This window comes from Mastigoproctus giganteus, chromosome 12 (genome assembly GCF_048544385.1).
Source record: "Mastigoproctus giganteus isolate SK-2022 chromosome 12, ASM4854438v1, whole genome shotgun sequence".
NCBI classification, from domain to species: Eukaryota; Metazoa; Arthropoda; class Arachnida; order Uropygi; family Thelyphonidae; genus Mastigoproctus; species Mastigoproctus giganteus.
Genome location: NC_143586.1, coordinates 45,581,254 through 45,604,124, shown reverse-complemented (window position 1 = coordinate 45,604,124; position 22,871 = coordinate 45,581,254). Strand labels below are relative to the sequence as shown.

The 22,871-nt window shown below is 36.7% G+C and overlaps 1 protein-coding gene across 1 annotated transcript in view; it reads left to right on the top strand.

The window, feature by feature from the left end:
- Nucleotides 1–22,871, top strand: part of LOC150077006 (serine/threonine-protein phosphatase PP1-beta catalytic subunit) — an 88,516-nt gene that overhangs the window by 58,639 nt on the left and 7,006 nt on the right. Inside the window, exons 3-7 of the mRNA XM_090386687.1 lie at nt 466–696; nt 11,656–11,760; nt 14,545–14,616; nt 14,727–14,878; nt 16,795–16,929. Coding sequence (XP_090242813.1) covers nt 466–696; nt 11,656–11,760; nt 14,545–14,616; nt 14,727–14,878; nt 16,795–16,929 — 695 coding nt within the window. The remainder of the gene's footprint in view (nt 1–465; nt 697–11,655; nt 11,761–14,544; nt 14,617–14,726; nt 14,879–16,794; nt 16,930–22,871) is intronic.

Here is a 22,871-nt window from a genome sequence, read left to right as displayed (position 1 = left end):
TTTTTTTTTCTTTACCATCTTGGAACCATATGTGACAGTAGTCTGTGGGTTTACTTTTATATTGCATTGTCTGAATGTAGCCATGCTGATATTGCCTATCACTCCAGTTTTGTATACTATAATATACAAAACTGGCAGGTTTGTGGTATTTAGGAGCCAGCCATCATCTGGTGGTTAGTGTGTGCTTGCAAGTAAGGAAGGCACTAATTCAAGCCTGTATGCTGCCACAAAAATATGCATGGCCCATTGTGAACTGTAGCACCAAAAATATACCAGCCCTTAAATATATATGTAATTATATTTGAATGTGTAAACTCTTCTGGCCTCAGCTGTCTGGAGAATAAACAGAAATAAATTTTTATTTAGGTGCATGCACGTGCACATACGTGGTAATAAAATTATGTATATTTATAAAAATTGCTAATAATAAAATATCATTCTAATTATAGAACTTTGAATTTGTAGGTGATATACATGGACAGTATACTGACCTGTTACGTCTGTTTGAATATGGAGGTTTTCCACCAGAAGCCAACTATCTTTTCCTTGGTGATTATGTTGATCGGGGCAAGCAGTCTTTGGAAACCATCTGTCTGCTTTTAGCTTACAAAATCAAATACCCAGAAAATTTCTTTCTCTTGAGGGGAAACCATGAGTGTGCCAGTATCAACAGAATTTATGGATTTTATGATGAGTGTAAGAGCTTTATTTTTATTTTCAAAATTCTAAACTTGTTTTTGATGTCACATCTAAAAGTGAATAGATAAATGAATATGGCTTTTGGATATATAGTACACACTGCTTATTGTGATCACAGATGACATTATTTGTGTAATACTATCACTTTTATGGCGGCCCAATCAGACTTAAACTAATACATGGAAAGAACATCATTCATCGTAATTGTCAGTGCTTCAGTTTTTGTATAATTTTTTGCCTTATCGCTGTTTATGCATGTGCAGTGGTGGAAGTGACTATGTAACATCCCAATTTGTTCTTGAACTGCAACACATTGCATGGCTAGTTACTGCTTCATATAGTTCGTTATTAGTGTCATTACTACATGAAAGAAACTACCATTATCGTTACCATCTGACTGTATTACAGTAGAGCAGTAAAACCCTTTTCTAATCCTTGATTTTAATATTTTTTCTTTATTTTATTAATAGCTTATATGATTTCCAGAAACATTGACAGTTTCATTTTTAATGATGACTTTCCTAAAGAAATGGTGGACAGGCAAATTTTAAGTTTTTTTATATTGCTTGATTTTAATGTTTTCTTTCGTCCTCTTCCACTGCAGAAATGTGTACATAAAAAGAGCAACCTTTTTATGTATGCATTTCCACTCTCTGTCAATAAACAATGCAGAGCAATTGCATTCTTGTTTCTTTGGTTATTGTTATCAGTTTAGCTGAGCCCCAAAGTGATCACAATAAGCAGTATTTACTGTAATTGTTTCAGTGCATAGTAGTATAATTTATTGTATTTAGTAAAATCAGAAATCCACTTTAGTCCACTAGAAATCAGTTGCTTTCTGGCAAATCACATAAACTTCAATACTTGTGATGTGAATATATCACTGAAATCATTATCGTTACATCTGTTAGAATATAGCTAGGGTAGTAAACCTGTTTTGTTGTCTTTTGCCAAATTAATATTTTAACTTAACAATGCAAAGTGGCATGTAGTTTAACCCTAATACCAGTAATTAATAAGCAACTACAGAATTTGAAAATATCACTTGGGAAAAATGCATTTTCATTGCCAACCAATCTGATTGTTTTAATAGTACCATTTGCAAACAGATACAAAGTAATGGTTATTAGAAAATACTAAAATATGTACTGTGTAATTTAGCAAAAGTTTACTGGATTTGATAAATATACTAAATCTTCATAAAAGTGCTCTTATTTCGGTAATCCATTTTCCTTTGTATTTTAGTATTAGTGTTGATGGAAAATGATACGAGAAGGCTAGCTTATGCGGCATCAATAAAAAAAAAAACCTTCCTACATCACCTGGCCATCCCCTCCAATAATTTTTTCTAGTTCTTCATTTTATTTTATTGAAACTACCCACTTCACAACAACAGATAGAAGTTTGTTCCAAAACTCAACTACCCTGAAGGCAAACTTCTGCACATCTATCCTGTAACTATTCTTCTCGGTTTGAATTTATTCCACCTCGTGTGTAGTCTCCACATGCTGCAATTTGCAGAACTGAACACTTGGTAAGACCACCCTTTTGTTCCCTGCACCAGTGTCATTGCCTCTTCTCTGTGCCCATTCCAGCAAATCTACATCTGTCCTAAAATGAGGCCTTCAGAGCTGTATGCATTATTCAAGTTGTGATCTAACTGTTGCCTTGTATGAGGGGATAGTCACCTCCTTATCACTGCTAGCAAAATTCCTGTATGTCATTGACAAAACCTCTTCAACAGTCCTGGCAGCCTGTCTGCACTGCTCTGAGAACTTCATATGATTGCCTAATATCCCTGCCCCCCAGGTCTTTTTTTATTTTCCATTACCCTGTAGTACTACACAGTTGGTACATTAATCTGGGATTACTGCTACCCATATGTAGTACTTTGCATTTGTCAGTGTTAAACCTCGATTGCCATTTCTCAGCCTAACTGCCTAATTTCTAGATCTCCATCTAGTAGCATACCATCATTACTAGCATTGATCATCCTGATATATCTTCATCAATATCATTAATAAAGAAAGAAAACACCCGGCCCACCATCGAACCTTGGGGAACTCCACTGATAACATCAGTCCACGAAGAGCAGTATCCATAGATTACCACTCTGTCTTCTCTCATTCACCCATCCCTTTATCCACATCATCAACTAAAATGCATTTAGGGTGGCGCCTCCGTAGCCAGGTGGGCAGGAGCAGCAGTGCGTAGCACACGCTTCTTGATTAGACCGGGGTTCGAGCCTGTGACCACCAAATACGGAAGATGCGGAAAGGTCAGGGAATGACCACCGCATATCCCCGGAGCAATATGGCCTTAGTTGCTAATGCTCCTAAAAACCAAACAACAACAACAGCATTTAGGGCTAAAGCCTCAAGCTGCGAGCAAATTTAGACTATGTATATATCAAGTGCAATAGCATCATTAATACACAGCCATTTCTGAATAAACAGAATATTTATAAGGCGGCATTGTTTTAAGTTATATCTCATATTCTGTTTATTCAGAAATGGCTGTGTATTAATGATGCTATTACTTGATATATACATAGTCCATAGCATCAACTTGATCTTAATGCCACACAACTCCAATTTGTACAGTAGTCTTTTATGTGCAACAATATCAAAAGCTTTCCTGAAATTTGAATATATGGTGTGAAAATTATTTTTTGGATCCGGCTCCTTTGTGACTTCATTGTGGTATCCAATTAGATTCCCCCTTAACAAACCCATGCTGTGCCTGAAGTATAACTGCAGTCTTGTCTAGGTGGTTCTGTAATTACTCTTGTCACCCTTTTAATCCCCTGTTGTGAATTGTGCCTCCATAGCCAGGTGGGCAGGAGCGGCAGTGCATAGCACACTCTTCTTGATTAGACTGGGGTTCGAGCCCATGACCACCAAATACGGAGGATGCAGAAAGGTCAGGGAATGATCACCGCATATCCCCGGAACAATATGGCCTTAGTTGCTAATGCTCCTAAAAACCAAATAACAAACAAACCCTTTGTGAATTGGAGATACATTCACATGACTGCAGTCTGCAAGGACCTTTCCTCGATCCAAGAATGCTCATAATTATGGCTGAAGGCTTGCTTACTTTCATCACTGTCTCCTTTAATATAATTGGATAGATCCCATCCACCCCTGGTGCCTTTCTTATATTTAACTTCAACAATTTCTCTTCTACTTTCCTTTCCTTTCAATTTTGCAAAATTGTTTAGTTCCCTGTTAGAGTTTGATAAACTTATGGCATACCTTTCCCTAAAGAATTCCTCATGTGTGCTTACTTTTAATATTTTTCTTTAGAAGGTTCAATCATACTGTTGTTGGAGCCAAGTCCAAAATGTCCAAGGTCATTTGCATGTAAGTCACTGCAGTCACGTACATTGGCAGTGTCCAAAGTTTCGAATCCCACCCAAGTCTTTTCCGATCTTCACAATGTCTTTGGCAATTGTCTGAACTTGCGATTCAAAACCAGTTGAAATCATTTGCCAAATGGGTCAAAACACGCTGCCAAAACAGAATGCATGTTGTTATTGGCAGCGATTTCTAGCCAAGATACACATATGTTTTCAATCGTATTTCAAGGAGTAAAAAATAAATTTTCAAAATGAAAAGTTTGAAAAGCTATCACGTCAGAATGGAATTAAGAATACTGAACACTGTTGCACATTGCCGCTGACTGCCTCAGGGAGCTATTGGCACATGTGTGTGTGAGACAATTGAGTTGGCACTGCAGCATATATGTACCCGTAACTAGGCTACGGCAACGTAGCATATATGTAGAGTACATGTCTAGGGTATTGAATGAGTTTTAATATGTACAGTAAATTTTCGACTTAAACTTAATTGAAAACTGTGTTATAGTGAAATCTATGTTGTTTGAAGCTGTGCTAAGCATGGTATTGCTGTATGTATATATGTATGCATATTCCTGAGAGGGTTAACGATGCAATATAAAGAAGAGCTAATTCAACAGAAATTTGAACATCAGCAACTGGAATACCCATTGGCTTGATCACAAATTTTTTGACAGGTTTAATTGTCAAACTAACTTATTTAACATGCTTGAATGTGTGTGTGTGTGTGTGTGTGGTTTGTGCCCTATCGTACTATGAGCTTTTTTTGTTGTAGTAGTAGTAGTAGTAGTAGTGGTGATGACGTGATGCAAGAAAGAAAGCGTATGAGCTTATGCAGCATCAGCCAAAAAAAAAAAATTACAAAACAATCCCCTCTAAATATTTGTCCAGTTTCTTCTTAAATTTATTTAACCTATCAACTTCCACAGCGACAGATAGAAGCTTGTTCCGGCAATTAACCACCCGCTGACTAAAGGCAAATTTTGTGGGGACCTCCCCTGAGTCCAAGGATGCTTTCATAATTATGGCTAAGGGTTTGCTTACTTCCTTTGCACCGTGCCCACCAAATATGGAGGATGCAGAAAGGTCAGGAAATGACCACCGCATATCCCGGAGCAATATGGCCTTAGTTGCTAATGCTACAAAAAAAAAAAAAAAACTTCCTTTGCCGCCGCCTCTAATATAACTGGATAGATCCCATCCACCCCAGGTGCCTTTCTTATGTTTAAACTTCAATAATTTCTCCTCCATTTCTCAGTTATTACAAGATCACTAAGCACCCTGTTACAATATGATAACCTTGTGCCATTTTCAAACCTTAATAACTCCTCATGTGTGAATGTAGATGCAAAATACTCATTCGGTTTGTTTGCTATCTGAGCAGGATCATCAACAGTCAAACCATCGATATCAAGTGAACCAATCAGATTCATCCCCTTCCTTTTAGAGTTTATATAAGTAAAGAAATCCTTGCTGTTTTTCTTAGCATCCTTTGCCAAATACCTTCGCCTGCCTAACCTCCTTTGTGACTTGATTACAGACTAGCTTACATATATCATAGGCTTCTGTGTCGCCTGATAATTTATATGCATCCTATGCATTTTTCTTCTCTGCCACAAGCCTTATTAGTTCATTTGACAACCATTTAGGCCTAAATCTTGAACAACATTTCTTAATAGGTAGGAAACATTTAGTAGCTTCCACTATTAATTCCTTGAATGCTTCCCCCTTAGAATTTGCTGTTGGTAACATCATCAGTTAGTCCCACTGTACAGAATTTAAAAACTGTCTAAGAACACTATAGTCACCTTTACGGAAGCAAAAACTCCTTCCTTTACCCCTGTTGGTAATTATATCTTTAAGTAAATCCCACATCAGTACACTGTGATCACTGCCACCTAATGGTTCTTCTATCTGCAAATTCTTAATACACAAATGATCACTGCTGATAACCAGATCAAGAATATTACCCTCTCTGGTTGTTGCCTCTCGAACATGTTGCTGCATGCAGAAAACAATCATCCAATAAATCCACAAAAGTCTGACTGGTGTGTGAGTGACCAACCCATAAGTTCCAGTCTATATCTGGGAAGTTAAAATCCCCCATTATAAGACATTCTGATTTACTTACCCACTCTATTTCTCTGTACAATTGTTCATTGTACCCATTCAAGTCATTAGGCCTATAACACACTCCTACTCTTATTTTTGCTTTTGCAGTGCTTATCCCCGAAACCCCCAACACCCCTCGCTCCATACCACTGTTTATTCTAATAGAAGTAGTGCAAGAATCACCTTCACCTCTGCCTGCAGCTACTTTTAACCTTTTAGTCTGTGAATCCCCCACCCAAGCTAGCAGTTTTCCGACCCACCTAACACTGCCTTGATAGCATCAGCAAATATTCTTGCACCTTTTCTATTTAAGTGTATCCCATCCATGTAGAAGCAGTCTCTCCTGTTAACAAGCACAGACCAGGATGAAAAAAATTTTACCCCTTGAGCCTTGCACATTTCCTCCAGGGCCGAATTGATTGACGAGACTCTCATCATGTACTCTCTCCTATCGTGTCTGGGCAGAATTGCAGACACTTTCAAATTTAACCCTAATTCACAACTTTTTTGCAACATTGACCTGTACTTGTTAAGTAAATCTGCAGATCTCCTACTCTTAATGTCATTGGTGCCAACTTGTACAACGATATCACCCTTTGTGCCCTTAAAAGATGATATATGCTTTACAACGTCATTAACCTTTGCACCTGGCAGACATACCCTGGTCATATTCCATCTATCCTTTTTACACAATATATTCCCCGTCTCCCTGACAGTAGAGTCACTGATGATAACTAACTCCTGTGCGACCAGCACATTCTGCCTTGGAGGTTGCTGCTGTGTTGCCTGATGCCCAGGAGTGAGCTCTGCCGTTGAGTTGGGCAGCTGAGAGCTTGACGGGGCCCCTCATATTAATTCTTCAAGGGCATTAGCATTCTGATGGGCTCTCATAGATGCCCATCAGAACGCTAAGCTGATGCCTAATTTCTAGACATTCTCTGCAGGGTGGTAATCAATGGGTGCTGCTCTTCGTTGACTAATGTTATTAGTGCAGTCCCACAGGATTCGGTGTTGGGTCCACTGTTGTCTAAATTGAGGGGCCCATCAAGCTCTCAGCTGCCCACATCAACGCCAGAGCTTGCACTTGGTCATCATGCAACACAGCGGCAACCCCCAAGGCAGAATGCGCTGGTCCCACAGGAACTAGTAGTTGTTGGTGACTGTTGTCAGGGAAACGGGGAACATGCTTTCAAAAAAGGATAGGTGGAACAGGACCAGGGTATGTCTGCTAGGGGCAAAATTTGACGACGTTGTAGAGCGGATATCATCTTATAAGGGCACAAAAGGTGATATAGTTGTACACGTTGGCACTAATGATATTAAGAGTAGGAGACCGGCAGAATTACTTAACAAGTACAGGTCACTGTTGAAAAAATGCCGGGAAATTAGGGTTGAATTTGAAAGTGTCTGCAATTCGGCCCTGGAAAGATTGTGCAAGGCTCAAGGGATAGAATTTTTTTCAGCCTGGTCTTTACTTGTTAACAGGGGAGACTGCTTCTACAGGGATGGGATACACTTAAATAGAAAGGGTGCAAGAATATTTGCTGATGCTATTGAGGCAGTGTTAGGTGGGTCGGAAAACTGCTAGCTTGGGGGGATACAAGGACTAATAGTTTAACAGTAGCCGCAGGCAGAGGTGAAGGTGATTCTTGCACTACGTCTATTAGAATAAGCAGCGGCCTGGAGCGATGGGTATTGGGGGTTTCAGGGACGGATGGCAGTCATCGTGAAATAGGTGGGTATATGGGATGTGTTAGGGTGAATAGGAATAGGAGCATGTATGCTTGCATGTATACCAATGCTAGAAGTATAGTAAATGAATTTGAAGTGTTGGTCAAGACATCAAAGGCAGATATTGTAGGGATAGCAGAGACGTGGTGTCCCACAGATAAAAGGAATGCAGAACTGGAATTTGGGGAGTACAATGTGTACAGAAAGGATAAAAAGGGAGGAGGTGTTTTGCTGTTAATTAAGAAAAACATAAAATCAAAAGAAGTGCACCCAGTTGATATAGACGAACAGTGCACTGTTGAGTCAGTTTGGTGTGACATAAGCACTGCAACATAATTTAAAGCAAGAATAAGAGAAGGGGTGTGTTTATAGGCCTAATGACTCGAATGAGTACAATGTACAGAGAAATAGAGTGGGCTAGTAAATCAGAATGTCTTACAATGGAGGATTTTAACTTCCCAGATATTGACTGGAACTTGTGGGTTGGTTGGTCACTCACACACTAGTCAGACTTTTGTGGATTTATTGGATGATTGTTTTCTGCAGCAACATGTTCGAGAGGCAACCAGAGAGAGTAATACTCTTGATCTGGTTATCAGCGGTGATCATTTGTGTATTAAGAATTTGCAGATAAAGGAACCACTAGGTGCCAGTGTACTGATGTGGGATTTACTTAAAGATTTAATTACCATCAGGGGTAAAGGAAAGGGTTTTTGCTTCCATAAAGGTGAGTACAGGGGTCTCAGAAAGTTTTTAAATTCTGTACAGTGGGATCAACTAACGATGTTACCAACAGTAAATTCTAAGTGGGAAGCATTCAAGGAATTAATTGTGGATGATACTAAAAGTTTCATACCTATTAAGAAATATTATTCAAGGTTTAGGCCTAAATGGTTATCTAATGAACTAATGAGACTCGTAACAAAGAAGAAAAATGCATATAAATTATCAAGCGACTCAGAAGCCTATGGCAGATATAAACTTGTCTGTAATCAGGTCACAAAGGAGGTTAGGCAGGCGAAGGCAGATTACGAGAAATCCTTGGCAAAGGATGCTAAGAAAAACAGCAAGGATTTCTTTACTTATATAAACTCTTAAAGGAAGGGGATGAATCTGATTGGTCCACTTGACATCAATGGTTCGACTGTTGATGATCCTGCTCAGATAGCAAACAAACTGAATTAGTATTTTGCATCTACATTCACAAATGAGGAATTATTAAGGTTTATAAATGGCAGAAGGTTATCAAATTGTAGCAGGATACTTAATGATTTTGTAATAACTGAGAGCAAAGTGGAGGAGAAATTGTTGAAGTTAAATAAGTTAAATAAATAGCATAAGAAAAGCACCTGGGGTTAATGGGATCTATCCAGTTATATTAAAGGAGGCGACAAAGCAACTAAGCAAACCCTTAGCCATAATTATGAGAGCATCCTTGGACTCAGTGGAGGTTCCCATGGACTGGAGATGTGCAAATGTATCCCCAATTAACAAAGGGAGATCGAACAGTGACACGAGTAATTACAGACCAGTTAGTTTAACTTCTGTTCCGGGTAAAATAATGGAGTCACTGGTTAAAGATGCATTGCAGGATCATCTAGACAAGACTTCAGCAATAATTCAGACACAGCATGGGTTTGTTAAGGGAAAGTCTTGTCTGACAAATCTGATTGGTTATTATACTGTGGATGCAAAGGAACTGGATGCAAAATATAATTTTGATATCATATATTTGGATTTCAGGAAAGCTTTTGACACTGTTGCGCATGGAAGACTATTGTACGAATTGGAGCAGAATGGTATTAAGGGTAAGTTGCTACAATGGATAAAAGGATGGTTAAGTGGGAGAAGACAGAGCGTGGTAATCAATGGGTGCTGCTCTTCGTGGAGTAATGTTATTAGTGGAGTCCCACAGGGTTCAGTGTTGGGTCAACTGTTGTTTTGTATATTTATCAATGATATTGATGAACGTATATCAGGCTTAATGTCGAAGTTTGCAGATGATACAAAGGTTAGCAGGGTTGTTAATGACAGTAATGGTAGTGTGCTACTGCAACAGGATCTAGGTAATTTGGGCAGATGGGCTAGGAAGTGGCAACTGAAGTTTAACCTTGACAAATGCAAAGTACTGCATATGGGTAGAAGTAACCCCAGAGAAACATACCAAGAGTGTGTGGTACTACACTTAAGGTGGTAGAAAATGAAAAAGACCTGGGAGCAATTGTGCAGTGAGATATGAAGTTTTCTGAGCAATACAGACAGGCTGCCAGGGCAGGTCATGGGGTTTTGTCAATGATATATAGGAATTTTGCTAGCAGGGAAAAGGTGATTGTCCCTTTGTATAAGGCAATGGTCAGGCCACGCCTTGAGTATTGCGTACAGGTCTGGAGGCCTCATTTTAGGAAGGATGTAGATTTGCTTGAGCGTGTACAGAGAAGGGCAACAAGATTGGTGAGGGGAATGAAGGGATCCTCTTACCAAGAGAGGCTTAAGTTCTGCAAATTGCAGTGGCTGGAGACTAGGCACCTGCGCGGTGATCTGATTGAGGTGTATAAGGCCTTGAATGGGTTGAGCACGCTGAATTCTGATGGGATCCTTCCACTTGTTCAGATTACGAACCTACGAAAGGACAGATGTAGAATAGATGTGCGGAAATTTGCCTTTAGCCAGCGGGTGGTTAATTGCTGGAACAAACTTCCATCTGTCGTTGTGGAAGTTGATAGGTTAAATAAATTTAAGGAGGAACTGGACATGCATTTGGAGGGAATGGTGTGTTTTTTTTTTTTTTTTTTTTTGTTGGCTGATGTTGCATAAGCTCGTACACTTGCTTTCTTGCATCACATGCCACACTACTACTACCTGGCACACACAAAGACATCCTCTTTGGCTAGATCATGGTCCGTACCAGAGAGTTTGGCAAACATTTCACAAGTTGCGCATTTTTTTAGGCTGCGATGGAGAATCGCCCCCCGAGTCACAGCACACCTGCCACTTTGTTCTCATTGCTTTTTTGCTCTAGTCTGGGGCGTGATATTTTAAATTAATAAGATCAATAAATTTAATTAACCATTTGTGAATACTACACTATCTAATAGAATACTAAACGCAGGGATGCAAATTATGCTATATAATTTTACGTTAGAGCTATCTAGTTACCACAATTAAAAATTTGAATTCCCTACTACTCTATACAAAAACAATGGCTGCAGGGTTCAAACGAAACAACGGTTTTACGTATATTAAGTAGTAATCTATAAAAACTCTTATCTAAATTAAAAATAAAAATAACCAGCGTATCTAGAACTATATGGCTACTTATAAAGTTCAATGTAAAATAACAATTAGGTAAATAAAATGTACAGTAAATTTTGTGAAATATAAGAATCTCATAAAATTGTAAGTGTAAAGGTTTTTTGTTTGTATGTTTAATTTTCACGAAAGACATAAACAAGAGTAAGAAATATCACTAAGTAAACCTAACACGACCACTGTTAGTGATCCTATTTTTACAAGCTTATGTTGGCTATCACTTGGTTGTTCCAGTTCAAGTCCTTGCTTAGGTTCAATTTATTTTACTTTAAAGTTCAGTAAACTTAATTGTTGAATTAAGTTTATATGAATTGGTGTACTTGATCTGTTTTAGTGATATTAGAATTTAATCACAAAATATATAAAATATATTTTAGTTAAGTGGTTAACAGATTTCCTGCTGTCATTGCCAGATTAATTAATTATTATTTTTTTTTTAATAGGTAAAAGACGCTATAACATTAAACTATGGAAAACATTCACAGATTGTTTTAACTGCCTACCAATAGCTGCCATTATAGATGAAAAAATATTCTGTTGCCATGGTGGTAAGTGTGTAAATGATTTCATAATTAAGACTGGAAGATTAGATAGTTCAGTCAGTATTGAATTTTTTAATTTTGTCTGTATATACATTTGTAGGCTAAAGTAAAGAAAGAAAGTTAAATTTTTAGAAATTTCTCATGCCATTGATTAAGTTTTAAATAAAATTTGTCTAGATGTTGATATAAATCAGGATTTTCAATGGGGGCGAATATACGGGTCTGGAGGCCTCATTTTAGGAAGGATGTAGAGTTGCTAGAATGAGTATAGAGAAGGGCAACAAGATTGGTGAGAGGAACAAAGGGGTGCACTTACGGAGAAAGGCTTAAGTTCTGCAAGTTGCAGCATCTGGAGACTAGGCACCTGCGAGGTGACCTGATCAAGGTGTATAAGGCCTTGAATGGTTTGAGCAAGCTCAATGCTGATGGGACTCTTCCTCTTGCTCAGACTATACACATGAGGTGGCATAAATTCAAATTGAGAAAGGACAGTTGTAGAATAGATGTGTGGAAATTTGCCTTTAGCCAGCAGGTGGTTGATTGCTGGGATGAACTTCCATCTGTCATAGAAGTTGACAGCTTAAATAAATTCAAGGTAGAAGTAGACAAACATTTGGAGTTAATGGATGGAAATGGGGAGTGTTTTTTTTTTTTTTTTTTTTTTTTGGCTGATACTATATAAGCTTTCTTTCTTGCACAATATGCTTCTGCTAATGCTATTCTTCCATTCTATTTTATACCTCCACTCTCATTCTGACTGGCGCCTCTTTAGCCAGGTGGGCAGGAGCAGCAGTGCGTAGCACACGCTTCTTGATTAAACCAGGGTTCAAGCCCGTGACCACCAAATATGGAGGAATGGGGAAAGGTCAGGGAATGACCACTGCATATCCCCGGAGCAATATGGCCTTAGTTGCTAATGCTCCTAAAAACCAAATAACAAACAAACACGATCATTCTGACTCTACATGGATTCTGTGATAGCATGCATAAAATTTTGAATCTGAAATGCCTTTGCATTCCAGAATACTTTTTGCTTTTAAGCACAATCCTCTCCCATCCTTTTTATTTTGTACATCTTTCCTAACACATTATACATGAGGGGCAGTGCAATGAAGTTCCCTGACTGCTGTAATAAAAAGAGCACAAAGTTGAAGGGGCTCCAAAATGGTTTTATTTTTATTTAAATTATTCACCGCCTGATTGAATGCACTTATTATGCCATTCTAAAAGTTTCTGAAAATAGCCAGTGAAGGCATCCAAAGAGATGATGTTCAGTTTGGCAGTTACACTTTTGTCCATGTCCTCAGGATCCAGTAATATTTTCCTTTGGGGACAATTTTCACCTTGAGAATGAGGAAGAAGTGCATGATGCTAGATTGGGAGAGTAGGGTGGATGGTTGAGCTATTCAATGTCATGTTTCATCAGAAATGTCTTCACAACAAACATTGAATGGGTGGAGGGCGTTGTTGTACAACAAGAACTGCCTTTCGCTCAAAATAGCAGGCTCACCTGTGAAATGCATTTCAGTGGTCTTTGAAGTACCTTTACATAGAATGCAACATCGATTCTCTCCCCTTCAAGTACCTCATGAATCACATCCTGTTTGTCAAAAAACATGATCGGCATAGTCTTGATCCTGGACTTCTGTAAATGAAACTTTGTGGTCCTTGGTGATGATTCTGAAGTCCACTGCATGCTCTGACACTTCATCTCTGGATTATACTGAAATATCTCCAGTGACAATACAGACGTGGAAATTACGATAGTCTTGACAAGAGCGAACGAAATCTTTGCATGATGACACTGTTCGTTGCTTCTACTCATTCATGATCAGTGTGGCAAAAATTTTGAAGACCTTCCTTTTCCCTAAATCTTCATGCAGAATTTAACGAATTGTCTCATCATTCTGAGGTTCAAATGACATTCTCTTTCTACAATTTCCTGAACTTTTGGAACTCTGCCCACTTATCCCATTCAAACACACTGGTACTGCTTAATGTTTCATAATCATAAATAGTTTTTAACATACATTTCTGTTGCAGTTTTTCCCAGTTTAAAGCAAAATTTGATATTCATTCATTGCTCCATTGCAAAATCATGAAACTACTAACGAAACTGTTTTTTACCTACAAACAACAACAACGCCGACCGGGCTAGCCGAGTGGGTCAAGTACCTACCCGGCAACCCAAAGGTCGCGGGTTCGATTCCCGCCTCGGGCTTGGATCAAAGTACTGCTAAAACCTTGGGAGGTGCAATATGGCCACAGAAGCCGATGCGCCAACAACTACCAAATCAAAAAAAATCACCTACAAACAACCTACTGGACAATCTCTACGCCACTGTGTTAGAGGAAGTTTGAACTACAACATACCACTTCCATTTATTTTCAAACTCATTGAACATGTAAAATAATACTAGTCTTGGGAACTGCCACACCCTGTACAATAATAAAAATTCATTGTCTCCTTTAATATCAGTGTTGGACCTCCCATAACCAGCAGTGCAAACCTGCTCATCTTATTGATTGCACTTCCGACATTACTGTAAAATAAAATTTCATTTGAAAGCATTTGACAAAGATATTCAAACCAGTTTGAATATTTTTGATTACCATTAACTTCAGAAAAAATTAAGCATAGTGCTTAATTATTATTCACTATATTTTTACATATCCTTCTAATATATATTTAAAATTAATTTTAAAATTAAACTAATAATGAAATTAATGTGAAATTTTTTTTTAATCTTACCAATTGTTTAAATAATTAGTAATATAAATATTTTACAGGGTTGTCACCTGATCTTCAGTCTATGGAACAAATAAGGCGAATTATGAGACCAACAGATGTACCTGATACAGGTATGCCTGTTCTTTATCTTATTTATGCCTGTGGCTTTACACCTTAATTAAAATGTATTTTATAGAAAAATAACCCATTATATTTTCACACAACTGGTTGTGCTTTTTAGGTCTGCTATGTGACTTATTGTGGTCAGATCCAGATAAAGATGTCCAAGGTTGGGGAGAAAATGATCGTGGTGTATCTTTTACATTTGGAGCCGATGTTGTTAGCAAGTTCTTGAACCGTCATGATTTGGATCTCATATGTCGAGCCCATCAGGTTAGATATTGTATCAACTTCACTAATTTATGTTACTATTTGCTATTCGAGTAAGAAATAAGTGATGATTCCACTTACTATGACATTTATAGATTATTTCTGGATATATTTTATGAAGTAAGATGAACAGAAAATGATGTATAGAATAAAGCTTATTTGTAGTTCAGCTTGTAGTGCAGTTTGTAACAAAAAGTATTCATTTTGGAAAGTTAAATTATAAACTTGAGTTATGAGGCCATCAGAGAAGAATCGGCCAAAAAATTGGCAATGAGTATGCACGTCCAAGCAAGTTAAGTTTGTATGAGAAACATATATGTAACACTTCTGTAAAATGTTTAATCTGTGGGTGGTTGCCTGTGCTGATTATGTGGTAGCTTTGCATCCTTTCATGGAAATTTTTCACATAGAAATAATAGATCTAGTCCGTGGAGATCCTTGCTAACAAGTCTGGGTTTTTATCTTCCACCACAATGGAGAGAGATGCAGGGCTGGTTGCTTTGCATCCTTTAATGGAAATTTTTCACAGAGAAATAAGATATCTACCCCTGAGGTTCTCAGTACCTTCAATTCTGTTTCATCAAATGCTCAGTCAGACAGTCTTGATTCTGATTTGAACTAATTCCCTGGTTCTAATTGTATCGGAGATAAAAAGAAATTTGTCAACGACAAATCCACTCTTCCATAATTCAACTGACATTATGGCTATAGACGTCTAACCAGACTAGTTCAGTGTACCGTTGCCCGATGAAACAGCGAATGCGAGGTATTGCTAACAGCGTACTATTGTTGTGACCCCAAGCAACCAGAACCTTCAAGTTAAAGCAAACTTTTTTGCTAACAAGTCCAGATTATTACCTTCTGTCACAGTGGAGAGAAATGCAAACAAAATAAAATAACCTTGTTTGTTAAGCAGCCAATGCAAAATGGTTACAAAACATGTCACAAAGCATTACGGTATTTTTCTGTAGGTATTATGTATAGTAGCTTTATATCAAGTATGTAGTCGGATTTAATTCTTATGCACAGAGTATTACTGTCAGCAAGCAAAATAAACTGGTCATCTTTGTTTACCTCAACAACCCAGGCCCTAAGAGGAAACACATAAAAATGTGAAAAAAATTTTTATAAAAAATTAAAAATAGGATGATTTGCCAAAAAAAATATATTTAATGATAAAAATTCTCTAAAATTAACTTATAGCTGTGAATATTTAAAAATATTTACTATTCGCTGCACTATAATGATCCACACCAGCCATCCCCTAACACTTCCCAGTAAACCTGGGCATTGGTTTGATGTGGTTGTTCAAAGATCATTTGGGGGGGGGGAGAGAATTTATAGTTTCACCGCTGCTGTTAGTCCTAGAAAAACTACTCAAATTAAGACTGGAGATGTGCCAAAAAAAATGAACACTGAAATTATTGATATACACAATGCAACTGTGGGATAGAAATAGATGGCTGAACTGAGACAAACTTGCAATGGAGGAGGACCACATATCAAACTCCAAAAGCACACCACTTTTGCTGTATCTGCACTGAAGACAGGTTATCTTTTTGAGAAAGCCTTGCCAGACAGTGGCAAGACTGACAAAAAACCAGAAATGCTTTGTGTTGCAGAATAAAACTATTAGCTGTTTAATTTAGTGTAAATAAATATGCACATGGTCTTTACTACTGGTGGGTGTTTTGTCTGTATAAAGAAAAATAATATTGTCCATTTTGGATTAGAATGTTTCTAGTGGATATATATTTTCCTTTTTATTTTTCCTTTATTATTTTCATATTAAATATAGTGATTATTTACATTTTAGGGATCTGTATTGTTCTACAGAGGTCAAATGAAACATTGTATGCAAATAATTAAAAAGTAAAATTCAAATTTTAAACGTAAAATAATTTTGAAACTTTTTACAGGTTGTAGAAGATGGATATGAGTTCTTTGCTAAACGCCAACTTGTTACCCTTTTCTCAGCACCAAATTATTGTGGAGAATTTGACAATGCTGGTGGTATGATGTCAGTTGATGAAACCCTGATGTGCTCCTTTCAGGTAGGAATCAGTTTTTATGTTAAACTTTGTTGTATTATTAGATCAGTCTGAGATGCTGTGCAAAGCTTGATATCTACGTTAGGTAGACATTGTAGCAGTGATCTGCCTTGTGGATTCACCAGCCATAAAGTTACAGATTGAATGTCATGAAATAACTAATAAATATAAAATGCCACTACTTGAACAAAATGATATGGATTAAAATTAGATAAAATATAAATATAACATGCTGTTTTCAAGAATTAATGCAACTGTCTTATAAGCGACTTCCTTCTCTCTCTCTCTCTCTCTCTCTCTCTCTCTCTCTCTCTCTCTCTCTCTCTCTCTCTCTCTCTCTCTCTCTCTCTCTCTCTTGGAAAATATTCTTGGTGACTCGCTGGTTGGGTATTAGTAGTTGTTACTTTTTTGTGCCTTCTTAGTAGTATTAGTTTTGTATGTGCTGCAGGGTGGGTTTTTTTTTTTTTTTTTTATCTAAGGGAGGGGGGGGATTAAAAATTAAAAGCACAGAATCCTAGCGCTCTTAAAGGCTCAAATCAAGGATCACTCCCCATAATTTGGCGATTTAACAAGAAAGCGTGGATAACTAAAGCTCTATTCGAAGAATGGTTCACAGGCTATTTTTGCTCAACAGCTGAAAATTATTGCAGAAAAAATAGTCTTGATTTTAAAGCTTTATTAATTTTGGACAATGCTCCTGGTCATTCCATTGCTCTTAATTCCTTGTGTAAAAATATCAAAGTGATATATTTTCCACCTAATATAACTTCCTTGTTGCAACTGATGGATCAAGGGCCTATCGCAACTTTTAAAGCTTACTGCCTGAGAAGGACTTTTAAACAGGCAATTGAAGCAACATCTGGAGAGAATGCAATTTCATTGATAGAATTCTAGAAAAAGTATAACATCAAAGATGCCATTGAAAACAGTCATCAGTCATGGCTTGAACTTACATCAAGCAATATGAGAGCCATGTGGAAGCATCTTCTTCCTCACTGTGCAAATGAATTTAAAGGCTTTCCAAAAGAAGTGGAAGGTGTTGTTGAAGAAATAACTCGCATCGGAAAGGACCTTGAAAGGAACACCAATGTTCAAGAATTAATTGGATCCCATTCTGAAGAACTGAGCAATAGTGATCTCTGACTTCTAAATTTAGACACCCAGTGAGGGTATGAAGCTGCCGATGATTGTCAAGGTGATGCAACTCCTACCCACAAGAAAAAGGTCACTTGAAAGGAATTTGATGAGGTTTTTGGCACTGTTGAAGTTTTTAAGCAGCAAGGCTTAGATGCTGACCCTGATGTAGATCGCAGCAGTCAAATCTCTCGAAAAGTGGAAGAAGCTTTAATTCCTTATCAACAGATGTATGATAAGAGGAAGAAGGAACACATCAAACTACACTTGCTATATTTTTTTTTTTTTTTTTTAAGTAGAATATTTTCCTTTATTTAACTTTTAATTTTGTTTAATTTTTATTGTGCTTTGTAATTATAATTTGTTGGGAAAAAATTTAAAAAGTCGCGGAACCAATTACATTATTTTCCATAGGTTATTAAGTTTTGATTAGTGCGGCACTTTTGCGAGACATAAAGCGCGCTAATCAAGGGTAATTGCATGCCTCTCCAGATGGTCCTGCATTAGTTCTTTAACCAGTGATTCCATTATTTTCCCTGGAACAGGCGTTAATCTAATAGGTCTATAATTACTCACATTGCCTTTTGATTCCTTATGTGAATGTATCCCTCTATGAATTGGGGATACATTTTTTGCACATCTACAGTCCGTAGGGACCTCCCCTGAATCCAGGGATGCTCTCATAATTATGGTTAAGGGTTTGCTTACCTCCTTTGCAGCCTCCTTTAATATAATTAATAGATTCTAATCTGCCCCAGGTGCCTTTTTTATATCCATCTTCGACGATTTCTCCTCCACTTTCCTTTCAGTTATCACAGTCATTTCAATCTCTCATTAGAGTTTGACGAACTTCTGGCATCCACTTCTCTAAAGAATTCCTCGTGTATGAATGTAGTTATAACTGTTTTCCATTTAACTAGAAATCATTTGACTAATGATTGCTAATGCCATTGCTAAAGTGAAACATTAAATACGTTGCGTTTATTGCAGATGCTGCGAAGTGCTATTATGTCCTAAATTTTACATATAAAGTTATGTATGTATCATCAGCTAGTAACAAAATTAATTGATTCTAATATTATAATATGCAAACATGGGATATGTAAATACATGAATCTGTGTATATTAAAAAAACCAAAATTATATCTAAAACGAAAGTAGAATAATTGAACTACAAAAATAATATTTTATGTTATTTTAAATTCAAGGAAGAAGTGGATAAACTTTTGGAGTGAATGGATGAGTGAAATGGGAAGGGGTTTTTTTGCATCATATGCCTCTGCTAATACTAATGCTATATATATAAATTAATTAATTAGTGTATTTGCACATTTATAAGTACTTCAGCTGGGACAGTAGTCCCTCTCTAATGTCTAAATTATCACTCCATTATAAGTAGTTATTCTGAGCTTTAATATTTAGGCCTATATTTGTAGGTCACCTGTCAATTTTTATCTGCATTAATCTCTGACTTGGCATATCATGGCCAGTGTGCCATAAAACATCAAATCGTCATCTTGTCCAGCATCCAGAAATCTAGTTATTTTTCACACTGGTGTTTTTGGTGGCAATGATGGGAAAAGATGACTGGGTGACTACATTTTTCGAATGTTAAATATTTACTGAAGGGCAGAAATGATTACACTCCTTCTTAGAAGAAGGCCCTAGTAATGCAGGTTTCCTTATTTGACTTCCAAACTGCATTAATCAGAATTAATAAGAAGCTGAAGTTTTTAAAAGTTTGAGTTCTTGTAGTGGTAAAGTACAAGAACCTAACGGGGTATTTGAGGATAACAGCTAGGGAAATTCAAAGCTAGGCTAGATTAATTACCTGTGTGTGTGGGAGGAGGAAAACATTTTTTGCTAGTACGTGTAACCCTCAATTTATGCTGGGGTTAAGCTTCTGTGGGGACAGGCGCAAATGGAACCCTTTATATCAGTGGTTTTCAACCGGGGTGCCACGTAATTTGGGTTTAAGTTACTTAAACTTATTATTATTTTTTTATTTATATGTTTATTTCGTTATAAGAAGGTGTACAGTATCTTTTTAATTTTGTGGTGATCTATAATTGATGTTTACTTAGTACCTCTATATAAAGAATAAAATTATATACTGCATATATATAATTTGTATTATGAGATTTAATTTTTATAATTATATTAGTAATAAATATCATATAACATATTTTTAATATTATATATATACACACGGATATATACAGAGAGAGAGAATCATATGTAACAGGCAAAAAATGGAGTAGGGATGCCGCAAAAGAAAAAAATTACTTAGGGGTGCCGTTATTAAAAAAAGGTTGAAAACCACTGCTTTATATTATGGAGTCAGTGGGAAATTATAGGGTTACGTTCCGGGCACCAAAAATTTTACCTATCACTTTGCATCGATTGTTTTATTTTATCAGCATTCTTCATGATTGTAGTAATAGTCAGTAGGGGCATATTCATAGCCCTACACACGTTAGGGTGGCTTTCAGCTTCCATCCTCCAAATAACCTCCATCTTATTTTCCAATGTGATAAATCGATGTGCCTTTTTCTTGCTTTCATTTGCACTAGGATTCATTGAACTTTTACCAGACATGGCGCCTCTTTATTCTATTACTGTAAATTAAAAACTTTATGACATGATTGGCAAAAACTGCACACAGCTATCACTATTATTAATTATTATTTAATTTATTAATAGCACAATTAGTAAAAAATGTTGGAATAATAAATTTCCGACACATGTAAATGGCATAAACAACAACCAACTGAGGCGCCTCCGTAGCCAGGTGGGAAGGAGCAGCAGTGCGTAACACACGCTTCTTGATTAGTCCGGGGTTCGAGCCCGTCACCACCAAATACAGAGGATGCGGAAAGGTCCGGGAATGACCACCGCATATTCCCAGAGCAATATGGCCTTAGTTGCTAATGTTCCTAAAAACCAAATAAAACAAAACAAACAAACAACCAACTGAATGCTTCACCATTCACTGCATGGACCTTTACCACGCATAGCTACTTTGAGGGCAGGATGCTTTCTGTCTCTGATTGGCTATGATATGGGCATGTTATCGCTCCTTGATCACATGAACAGTGCATGATACGTAATACAGTTCGGTGGCGATAAATTTTGTCCGACAATTTTAAACTTTCAATTTATAAAAAAATTGCAAAAAAATAAAAATAAAAATAAAAATGGCTTGCGGTTAGTGACCAGCACAAAACGAGGGCTGCCTGTACAGCAAAAGCTTGTGACTTCTTTGCACTATATGACTAATGCTAAACAAGTGTTAGAAGTCAGTTAATTCCTTGGATGACTTATGACCTAGCATGCTCTTCTCTTCCTTTATGATGAAAGTTCTCTTGGGCACTTCTTCCAGATCAGCTCTATTCTCTTCTGTGATTTAATAAATTAATCATAATATGCTGTCATTGCTATCATAATGCAATTTGCTTATTTCTTCCTGGATTTTAAAAAAGTTGATAATAATCAGCTGTGATTAATATAATAAGCAGATAAATTCACGATTTACATATTTAGTAAACTGATAACAAAACAACTTTCTCACGCTATAATTGACTTATGTGCAAACCAAGAACTAAAAACATTTCATTTCTATACCCATCATATTGCCCATTTGTTTCTCCAAGAAGCACCTTACAGAGTGAAACCCTTACAGGGTTTCACTCTGTAAGGTGCATTTTGGAGGAATCACCCTTAGTTGTCTAATTGAGGGTATATACTGCAAAATTTCTTTTAAAATCTTATAAACAACAGTGGCTATCGAAGAGTGATTACTGCAGATGTTCATTTTCTCCCCTATCTTGCTTTGAACTCTTGTAAGGGTTCAAAGAAAGGCAGCTGGATAAGGGATGCTAATCAATATTCATATGAAGAATGGCTAAGAGGATGCAGACTGCAAAGCTTTGCAACTGGACATCTTGTGGGAGGGGAGAACTGATGTGTATATATATATATATATATATGTATGACCATGAAGGAAGTCAGCAAAATGAACAAGAAACTGATTTATCAGATCTTTGTCTCTTTAGTTTGTGTAAAAAAAAAAATCCATTGCATGTCAGTTGAAATAAGGAAGACATTAAAAGAGACTAATTATATATTGCACATGCTGAGAGGAGTACAGTCTGTCCTCGTATAGCACGATAGTTGTGTTCCTAGAAACCCTCGTGCAATGCAAAATCGTGCAATACAAACAACAGGCCCTATGGGAAAAGTGGGGTTAGGTGCCGACCACCCAAGATTGAACACACATTTGGAACCAAAACATTACCAAACACAATAAATAATCGGGTAATTTTAATCGTTATAAAATACTTACGTATTTTATAACGATTAAAATACGTAATAAAAAATATAATATATATTTTTTATTATAATATAATAAATAATAAATATTTTTTATTATTTATTATATTATAATAAAGTATTTTTAGTATATTTTAATACTAAAAAAGTATTTTTTACGAATAAAATATGTATTTTATTCATAAAAAATTTATTATATTAAATAAAATAGTCGTAATAAAATACTTACGTATTTTATAATACGTAAGTATAAATTATAATACATAAGTCGTAATAAAATACTTACGTATTTTATTACGACTATTACGTAATAAAGTATTGCTAATGCTTTTGCTTCTATCGTAAGCAAACTTGTTTTTTGTTTGATTTTCTATCCAAACAGATGACAGCCGTTCCATCTCTTCCAATTCTTTGTGTCTTAATCTAATGGATTTTAATTACACTTTGAGTTGTTCCCGCTATGAAAGTTGTTTTTGTTT